The 18,407-nt window shown below is 40.8% G+C and overlaps 1 protein-coding gene across 3 annotated transcripts in view; it reads left to right on the top strand.

Annotated features, from left to right (window-relative positions):
- The window catches only part of LOC129726833 (nephrin), a 571,231-nt gene that overhangs the window by 402,422 nt on the left and 150,402 nt on the right, over positions 1–18,407 (top strand). For all 3 annotated transcript variants that reach the window (XM_055683973.1, XM_055683972.1, XM_055683974.1), the window contains exons 4-5: positions 6,536–6,649; positions 12,141–12,344. In XM_055683973.1, coding sequence (XP_055539948.1) covers positions 6,536–6,649; positions 12,141–12,344 — 318 coding nt within the window. The remainder of the gene's footprint in view (positions 1–6,535; positions 6,650–12,140; positions 12,345–18,407) is intronic.

An 18,407-nucleotide genomic window follows, 5' to 3' on the forward strand; every position in this document is an offset into this window, starting at 1 on the left:
TGGGAGGAATGCTGTAAGAAAATTTTTAATTGGATCGGGTACATTGAAATTTTCAAAAATCTAGTCCACAATGTCAGAAAATTTCACTAATCCAGAGTTTGTTTCATCAACTGGATGTGCAAAAGGAACAACTGCGGTTTTAGATGTTCCTGGCAGTGCTGGGAACTCCTTCTGGGACTTTAAATTTGCAAGCCCAGAAGGAGTTTGCTTCGGTTTTTCCGCAGCACTGTTTGGTTTGTTCGTACTTTTCATTACACTTTGGGAAATCTTAGGACCTTTACGGGGCAGTTTAGGAGAAGAAACATTTTTCCTCTTCCTAGACTCCCCAGGATTGGCATAAGATGTTCCCGCTGATGAATCGTCAGAATCGGTTTCATCAGAGGACAACAGATCAAAGGGGTTCGATGTTATGGTAGACGTGGTCACGGTCTACTTCAGCATCTCAGCATAAGAACGCTTTGAAGGCTCCTTAAGTGACCGCTTGATTTTATCTCTGCGCTGCATGTACACCGGGCATGTGGAGAGCTCATGCTGGTTTTCCCACAGTGATATGGCCACCGCTTGTTGTTCTGCTTTACGGTTGTTCACAACCGTGACCTCAGTCTTATGGTGTGCAAACCAAGTTTCCTGGAGTGCAACCAGTCTTCAATCTTACGCTTGCACTGCGCGGCCTTCTGCTCGACTTCTTCGATCGGCTCGCCGTAGACCTCCAGCGTTATGTCGTCTGTAAAGACGAAGATCACAACCCCTACAGGAAACTCTAGCTTCAACACTTCATCGTACATGATATTCCACAACACCAGGCCGGAATGGAACCATGCGGTATTCCTATGGTAATTGCGATGTACTTCTGACCCTCCCCCGTGTTGTGAGCTATTGCTCGATTCCGGAAGTAATTTTCCAAAGTCTTGTACAGCGACACCTTCATGGATACGTGAGCGCTATGGAGTCCCAGCTGGCGCCATTGAACACATTCTTCACGTCATGCGTGATGATTGCGCAATAGCGAATGCCTATCCTTTTGCGCTGGAATACCACCTCCACCATTTTAGCGACGAAGATAATGGCATCCAGCGTGGACCTATCTTGCAGGAAGCCGAACTAGTTACATGCCAGACCGTTTACACCCTCTGCCCTCTCAAGCACCCTACCGACAGTTGTTGCCTTCAGCAATAAGACTAGTGTCTGTCGCTTTCACAGGCAGTCATCCATGCACTCCTGCATGACTAGCCGAGACAACCCGAAGGCCAGGCTAGGGATTCCATCCAGTCTAAGGCACGGGGACTTTCGTTTTTAAAGAGTTGGTGATCATAACGAGTTCCACATTCGTAGCCTATTCCCCCTCCTCAACCTCAACACGGCTGTCGGTGCTCACGGATTGGATGTCCGGCAGATTAGCCTACCATCCCTGGTCTGTGTCTGAGATGCTGTAACGTCGGATGTGAAAAAGTCCCACGAAGATACGCTCCAGCATCGCTGGTGATCGCTCTGTTGGCACCAACAGGCCGCTGGTCTTGGTCATTACGACCCTGTAGGCGTTACCCTACGGATTCGTTTTGCCACTCGCGCATATCCTATCAAAACAGGTCCTCTTACTCGCCTTAATTCTTGCAGACCCGAATGCTGCACGACGCTCTACTCTAAGTTCCTCGGTTCGCGCGCATAACATCCGCTTTCCGCTACTGCTATTGCGACTTTCCCACTCAACAGCCCAATCGGTGAAGTCACCCGTCACCACCAACGGCGTAAGGCCCATCGGTTCCATGGTTACGAGGACGACCAACTGCAATAGAACACTCCGTTCACCTTGGCAACAGCATATCCTTCGTTTGAGGTTGACACAGCCTCCTGAACCGGTAACCCGCTCGTCGTCCATATGGCCGCCACACTGGATTCGCGACCCTGTTACCGTTTCCAGGAGGGATACAGTAGTGGTACGATGCGACAACGACTCAGAGGATGCTTGGTATAGCAACTTCTGTCACCTGTGTCACCTCTACGTCCGTAGCTTAATAGCCGGTTTACCGACCTCGGGTCTCCCATAAAGTGCTTGGCGTTCCGTTTTCCGGAACATGCCAGGCACTCGGGAGGCTCCTCGCAGTCTTTTGCCTAATGGCCTGCGCCACCACAACGCCTACACAATTGGCTCCTGTTGCGACCCTTACAAGCCCAGGACTTATACCCTCGCAAAGCACCTGAAGTAAACGTCCGGTTTTTGAAATATGCCCAGGGGACATACTGACCAAAGAACCTTAAGTTTGGCTGTCTTCAGGGCCAAGTTCGCTTCTGCCAATGCTAGTCTAGGTCTGCTAGGGAACCACCTCGGTCCCCACTGGGCCCTTTCGGATACGGATTGACTTAGTGGCCACTTCCACCTCGCACTTCTCCTTAAGGGTTTGTGCAACGTCGCACCCCTCGGTGGTATCGCTGGGGAGTCACCTTTAAAGTGAGTGCCCGAACCTATTTCTAGAACCTGCTCAGCTACCTGTCCTTTGTTCTTGACGTCCTTTCGGAGCTTAAGTATAGTAAATGCGAGATCGACGAGTGTTCTACACATCTGCCCCCAAAATCCTTGAGCTGGGTCTCGCCCCTCATTTTCTTCAAGGCTTCTGAGTACTACGACCGGTCCAGTTTGAGGGCATCCTTGCTTGGTCGTTTGACCACTTCGCCATCTTAGCGCGTCGCAACTTCTTGTCGTTTCCTACCTACCTCTATAAGCCGAGGGTTCTCCATAGCCTCCACCTCGGCCGGTTTTTCGGCGGACCTTAAACCATCCGAGCGCCAAGAATAATCCTTATATTAAGGTGCCGCTAGACAGACGCTAGTAATAGTTTGTATGTCATAGTTGATCGTATGAAGTATTTCGTCATTACAGAATAGTATTAGACAGCCTGATAAGTACCTGAAAAACGGAACATGGAGACGTTTTTTGGCCAAAGTCAGTTTTATTTTTCAACATACTCTCTATTTAGGCCGATACAGCGAGTCCAACTATTTTCTAACTGTTTGATACCGTTTCGCTCGGAACGTCTCCAAAATACGCCTCAGTTTCAGCTATGCACACAGGCACAAGTAAAAGTCGCTGGAGGGCAGGTCTGGTTAAAACGGTGGCTGAGGATCCAATTCGAAATCGATTCCATGCAATTTTGCTTGTGTAATTAAACATGTATGAACAGGCGAATTATCGTGATGATAAAGTGGTTTTTTCTTCTTCTAATGCGGTTGTTTTTCCGCGATTTTGATTTTCTATCAGTCCAATAATAATGAATAGTATTCTCCGGCTATGGTTCTACCTTTTTCAAGATAGTCCACGTACATTAAGCCATGTGCGTCTCAAAATACAGATGCTATAACTTTTCCGACCCATTGTTGCGCTTGTGGTCGCTTCGGAGCACTTTGGCCCGGTAAAACCGACTGTTTTGCCTGTTGCGTTGTGTAGGCATGGATTTCATTCATGGTTATGAATCGGCGCAAAACTCGGTCGCCTTACGCGAAAATAGTGCCAAATTCTGCTGGGAACTCGTCCCAGGAATTCGTTTTTGGTCTACTGTAAGCAAACGCGGAACCCATCGCGCACAGAGCTTCTTAATGCCCGAACAAAATACACGATACTGCCTATGCGTCCCGATGGCATGCTCAATGCATTAGCTACCTCTCTCAATCCAGATCATTCAGCATCATAACATGGATTATTTCGACGTTTTGTGGAGAAGTGATATCTTTCGGGCGCCCAGATCGTTCAGCATCAACTGTGCTCGTACGGTTGCAATGAAACTCGGTATGAATCATTCCAATCGAGAGTGCAGAGTCCGGGTAATACTTATCCAGCTTGGTCTCGGATATCGTTTTCTTGCGTAGATACTAGTGTTAGATCAAAACATTAAATTCAGTTTATTTTTCATTTTAAAAAACTCGGAGGTTAGTCGTTTCTCAGTGCTGTAACTTGTAAACGCGTAAACATTGATAGCTGAAGTTTCGACAGCTGTATAAAAATGGTTCAAAATGGTGAATATACTAATACTAATGTATATACCAATGCCATCTCTTAGATTTTTCAGGTACTTAAGGCAGTCTTGTTTACCGCGTACGTTGAGAGAATGCCGTGACGGCATAGTAAAGTTGTTTGCGGCACGCGGGTCAGAAGTATTTTCTCATGGGAAACTTTTTGTCTTGCAGCAGACGCACAATGTCCAAAATTATCAGCAGTGTGTGTCGACAATGACCAGTATTCCTCCCTCTCATATAAACATCCTGCGGTTCCAGTGGGAAGCTCCCTCTTGTGTTTTTTTTTTGGAAAAATAATTGGAAAATCAACGCCGCGTAACTACTATCTTCGGCACCTCCACGGGAAGGACCATTACGTCCTTCAACAGGACGATGCACCGGTTCACACAGCGAATATCGTTAAAGCGTGTCGACGGGAGAATTTAATACATTTTCTCGGTAAGACTTTGTGGCCTCTAGCTCCCCGGACATTAATCCCCTGGACTTTTATGTCGTACATGCTGGCCAAGCAGAGCGAACATAAAGTGAGCACTATGGACCAAGAAGATGAAGATTTTTTTAAACTTGTCATACAGCACAAAAAGGGTTTGTTCTCTGCTAATATGTTGTATAGGTTGGATGATAATCGGAGCGTACTGAAAATAATTAAAACTAAATCGTACACAAACAGTTTAAAAACCAGATGCATTCAAAACACTATGAAAAGCATTTCAAAATCAGAAATTGAATTAAAATTTTTATGATTTCTAAAACAGGCAAAAGCTGATTAATAAGTTGTATCAAATAATTGCAACGATAAAAAAAAAAACTATATTAAAAGCTGCTAGTTATGAAATTTACAGGGGTTTACATGGTACATTTTGAATCAAAACAGAATTTAAAATTCTACCTACTTGCATTTATGAAACATATTTAATTCCATATAAATAGCACTTTATTTATGCAACAACCTACATCATAGCTTAAGTAAAAATTACTCCGGAACCGTATCTTCCATTTGTTTTTCTTATTATAAACTGCATTTTATTTCCTGATAAAATTTCAAGTTGAAAATACGTGACTGTTATGACACAAACTACGATTCCAGATTGGTAAATCCTTTTTCCAGCATTTGATATGAGAAAAATAATGACGATAGATTCAAGCAGTGACAGTGGAATTGATTTGCTCTCAAACTACAACCTTCACAGAAACAAATGACCAAAATACACAAGAAAATACAATACACTACTTAAACAGTTCTAGTGTCATTTATTAATCATCGTACAAAAGTGAACCCCAGCAATCGAACTCAGACGGTGAGTGAACGAAATCAACACATTACGCAAACTTTGCTATCCAAATAAAGTCCATCCATCACGGAGCGTACGGACCGAGCGGGACTCGGTTGATTACCACATCGCAATATTTGCGCACTCTGTCACATTAAAATGGCGCTGCATTTATAAATTATTCTTTTAGTTTATTTGCACGCTGAGTCCGTTCGCAGTACCACCGGTATGAATAAACATGATGGCAACGTGAAAATTTCCCAAAACTCGAACCTGCCGGAGAAATACTACTCCCTCAGTGTATTCTGCTCAGCTGCATCGGCAGAAAACGGAATAAAAACCTAAATAAAATGAAACCCTCAAAATATGTCCCCAAAAATAACAGTCACTAGTTCCCGGTGAGCCTCGTTTCCACCGCAGAGGAGAGTGTTCCTTAATTTAAAACAGCCACCGTCGATTGCGCAATCGAACACTGGTTAGTTTGTGCTCGAGAACAGGCAGTGCTCAAACTCGAAAGCGAAACAGAAAGCACCCCAACGAATGGCCCGCCAATAGGCCACACACCCGATGTCACACAGAGCCTGCAGCCAAAATACCAGTCGACCTAAACCGGAACGGGGCCCAGCATCGTCGGAATGTTATTTGTTCCAGCTCGGTACCACCGACTCCAACTCCCCGGAGGGGCTAAAACTCCGTCGCAGGAATTTCATTTGTTCGCTCGTTTTTGGCCATGTTTAAATACCGGAAACAAACACAAATAATTGTTTCCAGATCCACGAGTCTCGGATCCACTCCGTACCACACTGGCAGTCGGCTCCCGGCCTAAGAGAAGGACACATACTTGAGACAAGGGTTTTTTTTGCTGCTGTGAGTGTGTGCTGCTCTGAATTTTGGTTATGGCCGTCGACTTTAGAGCCGGTGCCATGCGGGTGAAGAACCGTTCTGGAAACGAGAATTGTGTACAAAAGCTTTTGGTGACATGATAAATGAATTTTTGCGTCCAGAAATGGATGCTGCTGCCGTCGCTGCTCGGGGGACACTTTATTCCGTAGACGGTCGAGCCGAGCGTGACGCTGAACATAGACGGGTTGAAATTCGCAGGGGGTTTGGAGCAAATTGGTGATTTTTCTACATAGGAGATACAGCAATTTTGTTTGTTTATTGAGTTTTCGGTTGAATCGAATTCGTGTGCTAGACTTCGAATATGGAAAATATGTTATAGCTACACACTCACATTAGTTTTCTTCTTGTTCTTCCAGTTCCACCGGAAAAACTGCAAATCGTGGACTCTGGAGGTCACAGCATACCGCACTACATCCTGGGACCGTACAACGAAGGAGCCTCGGTGAACTTTACCTGCGTGGCAAGTGGCGGTAAGTGATGGTGATGTTTTTTGGTCCATTGCCTACGGAGAGGGAAAAGGTTCTTCTAAATTGCTGGTTGACTGATTGTAATAGATCGTCGACGTTGTTTTGTCAAAGTCTTACAGGTGTGGGGAAGGGCGAAGGCAGACATGGTGCTGCTGGTGCACAACTTAATCCTTCCAGCGAACGAACGACGGTTCCCTTGATTCCGGGTTGGATTGGTAATCGCTGAAATGGAATCTGTAAGGTGTGAAAGATGGGCCGCTCTCTAGTGCGAAACCGGTACCAAATGAATTACCTTTTCGATAAGGCAGTGGAAAGAGAAGTTTCAGCTTAAAACCGAGTGGAAAGTGAAAGGAAGCTTTTGAGTGAATTGTGCCTACTTCGAATAATTGGTACACCCAACGCAAACGGGGAACATTTTATTACTTTAGGGCAATTTTTCATTACTTATTGTGTCTTATGACTGCGCATTATACACAAATAGTAATAACCGAAAAGTAACAAAAATTATGACGGGCACACGCTTGTATGTGTTTCTGCAGGAGAACATACAGCCAAGCACCGCAGTGCATGTGTTAGCAAGACTTCACTCGCTGCATTTGTATTGATGCAACGATCAGATTCATTTTTGCTTCCCTTCATCCACACATAATGGGAATCTCACCCGTCAACCTCAAATGTCTAATTAGAAACACTTTCGTTTCGTCCCCCAGTGTTTACATGAAATGAAAATATGTTATACTGTCTGAACAGAGTTGCCGAAGTTGCGAATATTGTTCTGCATGGGCACGAGTTTTGTATTTTCAAACAGGTGCAAATGAGTTTCCATGAACCAATGAGTATGTGTTTTGGATAGCTTGCAAGAAAGCGAATGTTTTTGTTTTTCTCTAACGCAGTTTACAGATCGTGATGTCATTTTAAGACGCATTTCAAGTCTTTGAAATCATCAACGTTTGCACACTCTATGACGGGGAAAATGCTGCTTGGCAGCTCTTGTCATATTCTTCCTCTACTCCGTATGCATACAACGAGCGAACTAATACACGCTCACCGGATGAATTGGAGATTGAAGAAACTTGTAACATGTGCAACATATACGACAGTGTGTGATTTTTTTTTTCACTTGAGATGGAAAGGGAGCAGTTTTTGACAGAAAAAAATCTTGCATGTGGTTGAACGACCATTATTAGATGGTCGTACTCCCGTAACACGTGCTAAATATATGACAGTATGTGTTGTTACTTGACTGGGGAAGAATTTTATTGCCTTTTTAGTAATAGGTTTGTTACCTTAAAGGCAATTTTGCGCTATTGCTTCTAAGGTAATAAGGAAAAGTTTTGCGTGTAACAATTGAAATATTTAAATATGGAGTTAGGAGCTGTACTTGAACAGGTACTTGAAAAGTGTAAATATAAATGCTTGAGTTTTTGATAAAACAGATTTTTCGATTGTCGTTGAATGAACTGTCAAGAACAGGAGTTGAAAAATGTGCTAAAAATTGTACAGCTCAACAGCAGAACGGTAAAATTTTTCCTCGGATCGAAAGTACTCCAAAACATCTTATTGTCCCACCTACTTTCGCGGTCTAATCATGACTTTTCGACCTGCTGATTATCTAATATTTCGTAATTGGAAGCCACCTCCCAAATTGCTACAACTAGAAAATTAATTCCTGTTCACATTCATCCACCGGCGACGGGTACTAAAATGGCATCAACAAAGTGCTTATACAATTTATCGCTTAATTGAAGTCCCGAGAAGGTGCTTCGAGCACGATTTCGCCGTTTCAGGCCGCAGCAAAGCCCTCCACCCACTTTTCCTTTCTTGCAAACACAGAACACAATAACTTTTCCTCTTTTGTCTTTAATTTTTCCCGTGACGGTTTCCCGTAGCCGGGAGAACAACGAAAGCCAACTTTGTGTGTGGCAATTTCCACAAGCACTCGGGCGGGCGAATACACTGACTGGGGGTCTAAAAACAGGATAATCCATCCCTGGGGGCCTGAGTAGCGCTAGAATGGAGGGTGCTTTCGGATACCTACACGTGTCGTGTTTGGGTATACTTTTCTGCTTGTTAGAGAGATGGAGAACGGAAAACAAGCGGGTGTCTAAAATCGATTAAGGAAAATCTTAATTATATTTGCTAAATGGATCGGAAAAATCCTCGCCGCGAAACGGGAGCGAGCTTTCGAATGTTTGCATAAAGTGAATTAATTAATGATACAGAAAATTCAATTCTGAGGAATCGCAGCGTGGTTGGTGGTTGGAGATTTGAAATCGGATTGATGTTTTATTAAAAAAAATTATCATGATTCCTGAGTATTTAATATATGTGCATATATTTGCTAGCCACAGTTATCAACTGATCGAATAAACTCTATATTTATAAGCATGATTTATTTGCCTGTTTTTGTTTACATCCACGGAAATTTGTCAATAAAATTTATCAATAATAGACAACTATGTCGATTGCGCCACTGTTCCAGATTTATTCCACCGTAATCTATTCCGATTATACTATGTTTAGATTGTTGGCGAACAGAACCAATATTTGTATGGATATTTGCTGCTCTTTATTGCTGTTGTCTACATTAAATTTGACATTATCGTTGATAAACTAAAATTGAATTGAAAACACATATTCAAATCCACATGGGCGCTGTTCTGCCATATATAAATACAATCACACACCTACACAAGTGCATAATCCATCAATTGGCTTTCACTAAAGCCGGCTAATCAAAGACAATTAAAAATTGAGCCTCCCGTACCATAAATCACTACATATTTGTTTCGGTGCTTGGCAATTACACGCGGTGGAAGCAACAAATAGTATACATTTTTTTTACAGCTGTTGAATTACAATCATAACTTCATTATGCAGAATCGGGTGATATCAATATCAATTTGTCAGCGGGATTATGTTTGTACACGTGTTGCTCGGTACGACAGTTCATTTTTGTGACAGATTTGACTTTGGCGTTGATTCTAGTGAGGTGGTTTAATAACTATTTTTAATCGGTTTTGAAATTTTATTTTTCAAATTTGCATAGATGTTTTTTTACAGACTGTCTCTGCACAATAAGGTACAAATGTTGTTTTTTTAGTAATTTTGATGATTCCATCCCGCTACCGAATCCATTTTCTACTCTTTTGGTTTTCCGGAACAACAATATACTGAGTTTCTATGGCGAACTTGCATACAAGTGAGAACGATAGCAAGCAACGTTTTGAATCGAAGAACACATTTTTCATCCAGATTTGAACCAATTAAAGCTGAAGTAGGCATGACAGTCATCATTGCTGACCATCCCCATCTTCACTATAGCTTGAGAATATTATTATCTATCTATCATCTATCTAAAACTGGTTATGTTCTATGTATCCAAAGCCTCTAGAATACATGAACCAAAACACAACACAATATTAAACTTGTTGTCAAGACACTGAACTTATCATAATACAGCTATTGTGAATTCATGTCACGTTGACACGTGATTTAGTCATAATTTTTAAAATGTGTTCATACATAACACTTAACCAAAAGCTAGACTGCGAATCAAAAATCCGTCCATCCTAAAATTTGACAATACTAATGGAATCTGTATTTTGTTAACTCAAAACAAAGAGTTTCTAGTTTTAATTTATTCTTTTGTCAATCTCAACAAGACCCAAAACAAAATTCGTGAATACATGGATATTTGGATACGTTAATTAAAAAATCCAGAAGTTCATAAAACCAAAACTACGAAGTTGCAAATTGGTGAATCTGAAGTCAATTGACTTGTGATTGAATACAGAAACCCGAACGATCCGGATAGTAACGGATGAACTATTGTTGAAACGAAAAAAAAAGTTCAAGAAATTATTTATGAGACACGACCATAAATTACGGTAGAATTAAGCCCGTCCTATGTAAATGTATTTGTTGCAAAAGGTTTGGGATTACACTCGATGGGGGTTAAGGGGTTATATACGAGAAAAATCGAGTAAAATGAGAGAAGTTTGAATCTATTTTTGTGCATAGCACCATTTTCATTGCATCAAAGGGATATTTTTCTGAAAGTACAGTTTATCAACAACAAAAAAATACGTTTGATTTCGAGATATTCCAATTGTTACTGGAGAAATGGCCGTTTCTCCGAAACGCTTTTTATGCAGAGGCTTGCGGTGATCCTGATAGAGACTCAGCGGGTCAACCGAAATCAAAAAACTCATATTATTTCATTAGTTTAGTAGTGTGCCGGGTCCTTGAACGATCGCTTTTATGAGTATTTTGTTTTCCCAAAAAAATGCACGTTTTGAGCGCTAGAAATTGCATTAAAATTTTGTTTGCGGCAAAATGTAACTGCATGTTTCAAAAAGCGATCGTTCAAGGTATGTAGCAGATCATATGGAAAGTAAAACGCTTTGATAACAAAACCAAAAAATCGAAAATGGTAAACGATAAAACGCAACACGTATCCAACAAGTACCGAATAAACCGAAATATCTTGTTCGCAAATCGCAACAGCGCCTTAGACGGTTAAAACCCAGGTCCTGGTTGCTAGTACTTCCTGTTTTTTCCCCAAAGAACCACCATTAAACTGCCCTTAAACCGGTCGAGTTCATTAAACGCCCGGCCCCAACAGTGCGCTTTGCCTCCCCTCCCTCTATCGTGATTGCATCTAGTCGGATCATAAAGCTCATCTGCAGCATCCCAACACGCCCCAAACAGGCGTCCGGGTGGGCATCATTTACAGATAATTAAATTTGGTTAAAATAAATAAAACCCTCTCAGGCGGATGCATACAGCAGCGGGCAGTGAAAAACTACACGCTACGTTGAATTCAATTAAAAGGGTAAAATGAGCTCCGGTCAGGATCTGGATTGGTTGAAAAATAAAGAAAAAATAAAACGAACCAGGATTGCAATGCCACTTGCCCTTTTTTAATGATCAGTCAGTTTGTTTAACGTTACATTGATGCGGGTTTTTTTTTTGTCTGCTATTGCTGCTACGTTCGCGCCCCGGAGGGCTTCAACGAGAATTTAATGCAGCGGGATAGCAAATAAAGCAGTTTTGTTGCCGGTTGGCGCATTTTCAGGCCCTGGTGGAATGAGAGAGGGGCCATTAATATTGACAGCGGTGTGCATTATTGAAATTAACTTATAGTATCAAAATATGGGTGTGCTTTACCGCCTAGAGTTGAGTATTTGTTTATTAATATTAAGGGGGCAGATTCTGTGAAAATGAAATTGAAACCGATTGGAAATTATGCAGAAAATGAAAAAAAAATATAACTGGATTCAATGCAAATAATCAATGTGTTGCCGGAGGGATAAAATGTACAGTAATTGAATTGAAACAAAAAATCGTAAGATGATAATGAAAACTACGAAAATACATCAAATTTATTTCAATCGGAAATTTACAAAAAAAAGAATTTCGTCGCTAATACGAAGTATTCAAAAATGAGAAGACCATAAGTTTAATTCAATTTTTCCTTCTCTCTTTCCAGGCCGTCCAACGCCAACCGTCAACTGGTGGTATGACAACGAAATCGTGAATCACTCGTCTACGATTCTGTCGGAACGACGGGTGAAAAACACGTTGATCCTGAACCGGCTGGAGCGCAAACATCTGAAGGCCATCTTCACTTGCACGGCGTCCAACAATAATGTCACCAATCCTATCTCGGCCTCCGTCACGCTGGACATGAACCGTAAGTGTCACGTTTTTGACCCTGCATCAACGGGGAGATAGAGCGCTCGAAAGCTGGCCAGGAAGACGTTTAATCCCTCGCAAAGACACTTTTGTTTTAGTGCAGCAGGCCCGGAATTATTTATAGCGCAGAAAATTGTCTCAATTATTAGCTTTTACGGCTTTCCCTGGTTTCCATCGTGACTCGTCTGTTATGTGTTGGTGGGTGTTTCCATCGTCACCAGCATCGTGTGGAATGTGATGCCATTGTTTCGAAGCTCAGCTGCTTGCAAAATCTCATTTTTCAACAATGGGAAAACATCCAACGAGGATTGCATTGTAATAATTAAATTCGGTTATCGCGTCTGCCCAACGAATCAAGCCATCTTTCAACGAGAATCAATTTACGCTGAACAAAGTAATTATACCTTTGCAGTCAGTTTGGTCTACATTCCGGGTGATGGCCTTCAACTGTGTGTGTGTAGTGAAAAACCTGTACCAAAGTAGTTTGCTGCAGAATCTATCCGCTTTGTCCGCTTTGTCGGTCGTCTTTTTCCTGCAGACGCGCGTCAATCACAATGAACGGCAGGCACGAGGGAACAATCAAAATCTAATTAGCCCATTAAAGTAAAAGCTCTTCGAAACCGTCATCAGCCGAACTGGCATTCTTTTGGTCGCGCTTCGGCCAAAGGCGCGACGCGAACGTCCAGAGCAACGCCCGGTCTGGGTTTGGGTAAAATCGATTTCGCCAATTAAGATCAAAATCGAATTTCATCCGAACTGGTGGTTCAAATTTTCTAAAATCAACCAAATCGACACGGCGACCGTCAACAATGAGGGGGGAAACTCGAATCTCAATTCCTCCCCGGACATCAGGGGTTACGCGTCTTCTGATTGCGCTCCTTTGTTCCGCACTTTTCCATCTGACGTTAATTGTAGTCCTTCTCTCTCTCTCTCCAACACGACGTACACAATTAACCAGGCGTCCTAATTACACTTCATAAAAATTACGACGTAGCGCTCGAAAAGATGACGGCGCACGTTTCTTACCGGCTAGCCGTGCCTCTAGAGGTATGGCACGGGAAATAAGTACGAAAAAAAAAACTGCCATCTTTTAGCGCTGATTCATGCCTATGACAGCTCTTTATTGGCTTTTTACTGCCCTCGGTTGGCGCGGACGGTAAAGTTTGCCCTGGTTGTCTGTGATAACTTCCAGAAGACAAATCCATCAACCCGAGCGCAATAATGGGCGCAAATAATTACCGCAATTATCCGGTCGGATTTGGATCGTCAATCGCAGATGTTGGATGTATGTTTGAAAATCTTAATTTTTCACGGTATCACATCATATCTTAGAATTAGTTGGTGTTGAAAAGAGCTTCAGCTAAGCCGTTTTACCAAATTTTTTTTTGACCTATAAGAACAAGAATAAAGAGCACAAGGTTGTTTTCTAACTCTAAATTTATTTTATTGAGTTTACCAATTGACCTGAATATTTCATCTGTTGATGAGAGATATACGGTTTTGCGGTTTGGTTTTCAGAGATATACGGAATGTTTATCTCAATTACCAAATTCCATTATAACTTGGTCGTAGGGTGTGGGACTAGTTCGTCAGGGGTTGTCTTCGTCATAATTTTTGCTTCATCCTTATGAGAAATATATGACGAAGAAAACCCCTGCCGAAGTAATCCCACACCAAATATGTAAAACCATGGTTTGAGGAATTTTTAACAACGTTTGCAATTCGAGGCACTGTTATTTGTTGATCAATTCGCTAACTGTAAGTATTCTTCAAACTTTATTTTTGTATAATATTGATTGCAAAACTTTTTTCTTCGGTCGTTAGGTATTTTGTTTTCACTGACAAATTTGATACCTCATGACTTTCAATCGCTTCCTCCTATCGCCCTACTTTGAATCTCACACTAAATTTAAAAGAAAAGCCACACACTTATATGAATACCTCTACAGGCAGTTTTAATTGCCAATACTTGGCGGGAAAACTAACAAATGATTGACGCTCAGATTATGATAGACTATTTTGTATCAAAATGTTTATGTTAATAACTTTCGTCGAACAGAAATCTGTTTTTCAGCAATCTGAAATCACTTACTCGCATATAAATACGGCGCCTGGATTTCAATATTGCGACTGTATTTTATTTCCAGCCTCACTGCATCATCTCGATTCCGAAATTACGACTTTTGGTTGTTTCCAGAAATCGGAAGTTGCCGCATCAGGCTAATGGTGTCTTGGGTTGTTTTCTGGCTTCTGGGCATTATTCCGATTACGAAAATAGCTATATTCAGTGATCTTTTATCGTTTCCTGAAACCGTAGGTATATTGGATTTTGAAATGGAGTCTGGAGTTGATTTCTAATCTGTGAGCATTGTCGTGATTACATCTGATTGATTATCTTGATATTAAGTTGTATTCGGTCATTCCAGGCATCTGGAATCTATTTCCGGTATCTGGGCATAATTTTGTTTACGGAAATAAACATATTGGTCATTTCTGGCTGTTTTTCAGAAACTTTACGGTGTTTCATTATGTCTAAACATATTCTTGCGGAAGAATTGATACAGTGGAACATAGAATTGAAATGTGCTTAGATTCGAATATAATATGGGGATGCCTAAATGAAATAATTAAAAAAGAATCAAAATTAATGTAAATGACGCTTAAGAACTGCTGACCTGCGGCATAAGCAACAGAATTCCAAGTATGAGGCTGCATTATGACGAATGATCCAAACTATGTCGCATTGTCTGAGCAAGTATGACACGGAAAATATAAAAGAGTTGCAAAGTAGAATCCGTATACCTGACGTTCCGCTTAATCAATGGCAGGTGTTAGCATTGGAGAAGTTCGAAACGCGCTTTGGAAGTGTGGTGAAGATTGCAAGCTTTCAGGACAAGCCGAAATCTGGGCGGAAATCAGGTCTGGTAGACAGAACCCAGGACCGGAAAGTCTTGCTGGCGTACACCAGCAAGAAGAGTGCTTCAGTTTGCGATGTGGCCAAAAATGTACGGCTGATCCTGGCGCTACCAGCTGCTGCTACTACCACGATCTGCTACACTACGACTAGTTAGGTATACTAATTTGTCGACCTTATCAGGATAAGCCAGTGAGCGACCAATCAGAGGACGTAATTTTCATTTCATTAAGGCTTGAAAATTTTCAATAGAACAACAGTTTGTATATAGCGGGGGCCTAGCGTAGTGGGTCACATACCCACCAACCACGCTGGTGGCCTAAGTTCGAATCCCAACACCGACATAGGTGTCGATGGATGTGGGATGGCGTGATCCACTCACAATCAACCCAACTGGTCTGGATTTAATCCTAGCCGATACCGGGGAATTTTCTGAGGCAAAAAATCTCTGAGATCACGCCTTCCATCGCATGAGAAAGTAAAGCCGTTGGCGCCGCACAGTGGCATGAAATCAAAAATAGTAGGACATTGGTGTTTGGGATGAAACGCATGGTTTAAGCGTTTCGATCTCTTCTAGAAAGTTTCTCAGTTTTATGAGTACTTTATTCGGGTGGTAATTTTTTTTGTATAAGGGGGGCGTACACCAAAATAAAAAAATTAACTCTTTTATTTATAGATAAACTTGGTAATTTTTTTTCGACACATTGTAGAACTAGCTTTTTGTGCAAGTTTGTAGATTGGAAAATTGTATCTCCTAACCTGACAAAGTTATAAGGTACAAAAGTGAAGCACCTCCTTGAAATGTGTTTTTGGGTGATAACGCTCTTATCTTAATTTTGCCATTATTTAAGTGTTCTACGAACTTCAAACTAAGAATAATCGTCACATTTTTTTAGAAAAAAGTGTATCGCTACCCGACCAGAAGGGCAAAACAAAATTGTAACAAAAACTGTTAGTGTGTTATGAGAAAAACCTTTCAGGTTGTGTTTTCAATTCGATCCCGTTAGGTGTTAAAATAACAGAAATTGTAACAAAAATGATTCCACTAGTATCAAACCCATATCAAGTTTTGTTACTAACGTATCAGCTTTTTATCAAAATAAGATAGCATATAGAACAGTACAATAACAACCATAGTTAGAAATAACAGGTTTTGATAGAGATGAAAAATCTGTTGGACTTGTTTCAGAACAACTTCATTTCAGAATTTGTTATCATAACTCATTCAGATTCAATTTAGTTATCAAAAGCATACGGGAAAATACAAAATCGTATCAAAATTTGTTATTTGTATCTTGTGTTGATAGAATTTTGTATTTTTTTAGTTATGCTCTTCTGATCGGGTATCTCTTAATTTAGAGGAGTTATGTATGTTTTTGTAATTTTTTTAATGACATAATTTTTAAGAGAACTTAACTTGTGGAAAGGTAGATATTGGCAGCTAATTTCAGTTTCATTTTATTCGGAGACTTATTTCCTCCAATTGTGTATATATATAGTACAGGAATCGAAGGGGATTCATAGTAATTTTTCGGAAATTAATTTGCAACTTTTCTGGAATTTAATCATTTTTTAATCAACTTTTTTTTTAATCGGACAATTGGTGCCCGTAAATGAGTAAGCCATGGACGTTTGGTGATTTGACAGGTGCTCGGAAATATAAGCGAAGTGTTGAAATGTGCAACGTCTGGTTTGAATCAGATTCGCGAGTGCGAAAGGGAAATGTTATGAAATATGTACAGAATAAAATAGATGGAGAAAAAATGGATTCAAAGCAAAAACAGCTTATTGAACAACATCCATCAAAAATGGCTGTTTCACAAGCGGACTTATGCTATGTTCGTAGGTCGTAATAAACCTTGGCTTGCAGAAAAAGTATTTTCTAAAACACTTTCTCCTCGGAAAAAAGCTTTTGATAGACTGACTGATCGGAGCAAGAAAATGCGGGTTGCTGATCTCAGACAGGGAAGGACTGCTGCTGAGCTTTCATTTGCTGCTCAAATGAATGCGGCTTCTAGCGGAAGCCATGCAATCTTCTCCACATTGTACTCGCGAATCTGACTTAAAGCAGACGTCAAACAACACGAATTTTTTAAAGTTTCACATTTCAACACTTTGCTTATATTTCCGAGCACCTGTCTAATCACCAAACGTCCATGGTTTACTCATTTACGGGCACTGATTGTCCAATTAAAAAAAAAGTTGATTGAAAAATGATTAAATTCCAGAAAAGCTTCAACTTAATTTCCGAAAATTACTATGAATCTCGTTCGATTCCAGTACTATATATATACACAATTGGAGGAAATAAGTATCCAAATGAAATGAAACTAAAAGAAGCTGCCAATATTTGCCTTTCCGCAAGTTATGTTCTCCAGCATTGTGTCATCAAATTGCAAAACCAGACATCACTCCTCCAAATTAGGAGATAGCGATACACTTTCGTCTGAAAAAATATGACAATCAATCTTAGTTTCAAGTTTGTAGAACACTGAAACAATGGTAAAATTAAGATAAGAGCGCTATCACCCAAAAACACATTTTCAGGGGGTGCTTCACTTTCGTACCTTATAACTTTGTCAGATTAAGAAATAGAATTTTCCAATCTTCCAAAAACTTGTTGAAAATAGCTAGTTCTACAATGTGTCGGAAGAAAGTTACCAAGTTCAACAAGAAGTAAAAATATTATTTTTTTAATTTTGCTGTAAGCCAAGCCCCCCTTGAACAAAAAAATTTACCACCCAAATAAAGTACTCATAAAACTGAGCAACTGGGATTGGCACAACAACAGTGGCGGAACCAGTCCTACGGAAAATAAGAAAAAATTAAAAAAAACCGTTCATATAATCACAGATTTTTTTTCACACTTGGGCAGATACGTGTATGAATATACAATCGACTGCTGCAAGAAAGAAGGAAATCGGTTGAAAACAAACCCAAATATAAACATCTGAAAAGGGGTATAATTTCATCCCCTTTCCGTTAATAGATTTACAATTTCCTCCTTTATGTGGTAGGCTAAGGAAAAACGTAGCTCTACGTCAAAAAAGCAATAATTTGTACTTTGGTTGATGTCATCTAACGCGGACATGCTTTAGCATGCCGGAAGGGACAGGAATGATACAGGATAGCAAAAGTTAGATTTAC

This window comes from Wyeomyia smithii, chromosome 3, assembly GCF_029784165.1.
Source record: "Wyeomyia smithii strain HCP4-BCI-WySm-NY-G18 chromosome 3, ASM2978416v1, whole genome shotgun sequence".
Taxonomy (NCBI): domain Eukaryota; kingdom Metazoa; phylum Arthropoda; class Insecta; order Diptera; family Culicidae; genus Wyeomyia; species Wyeomyia smithii.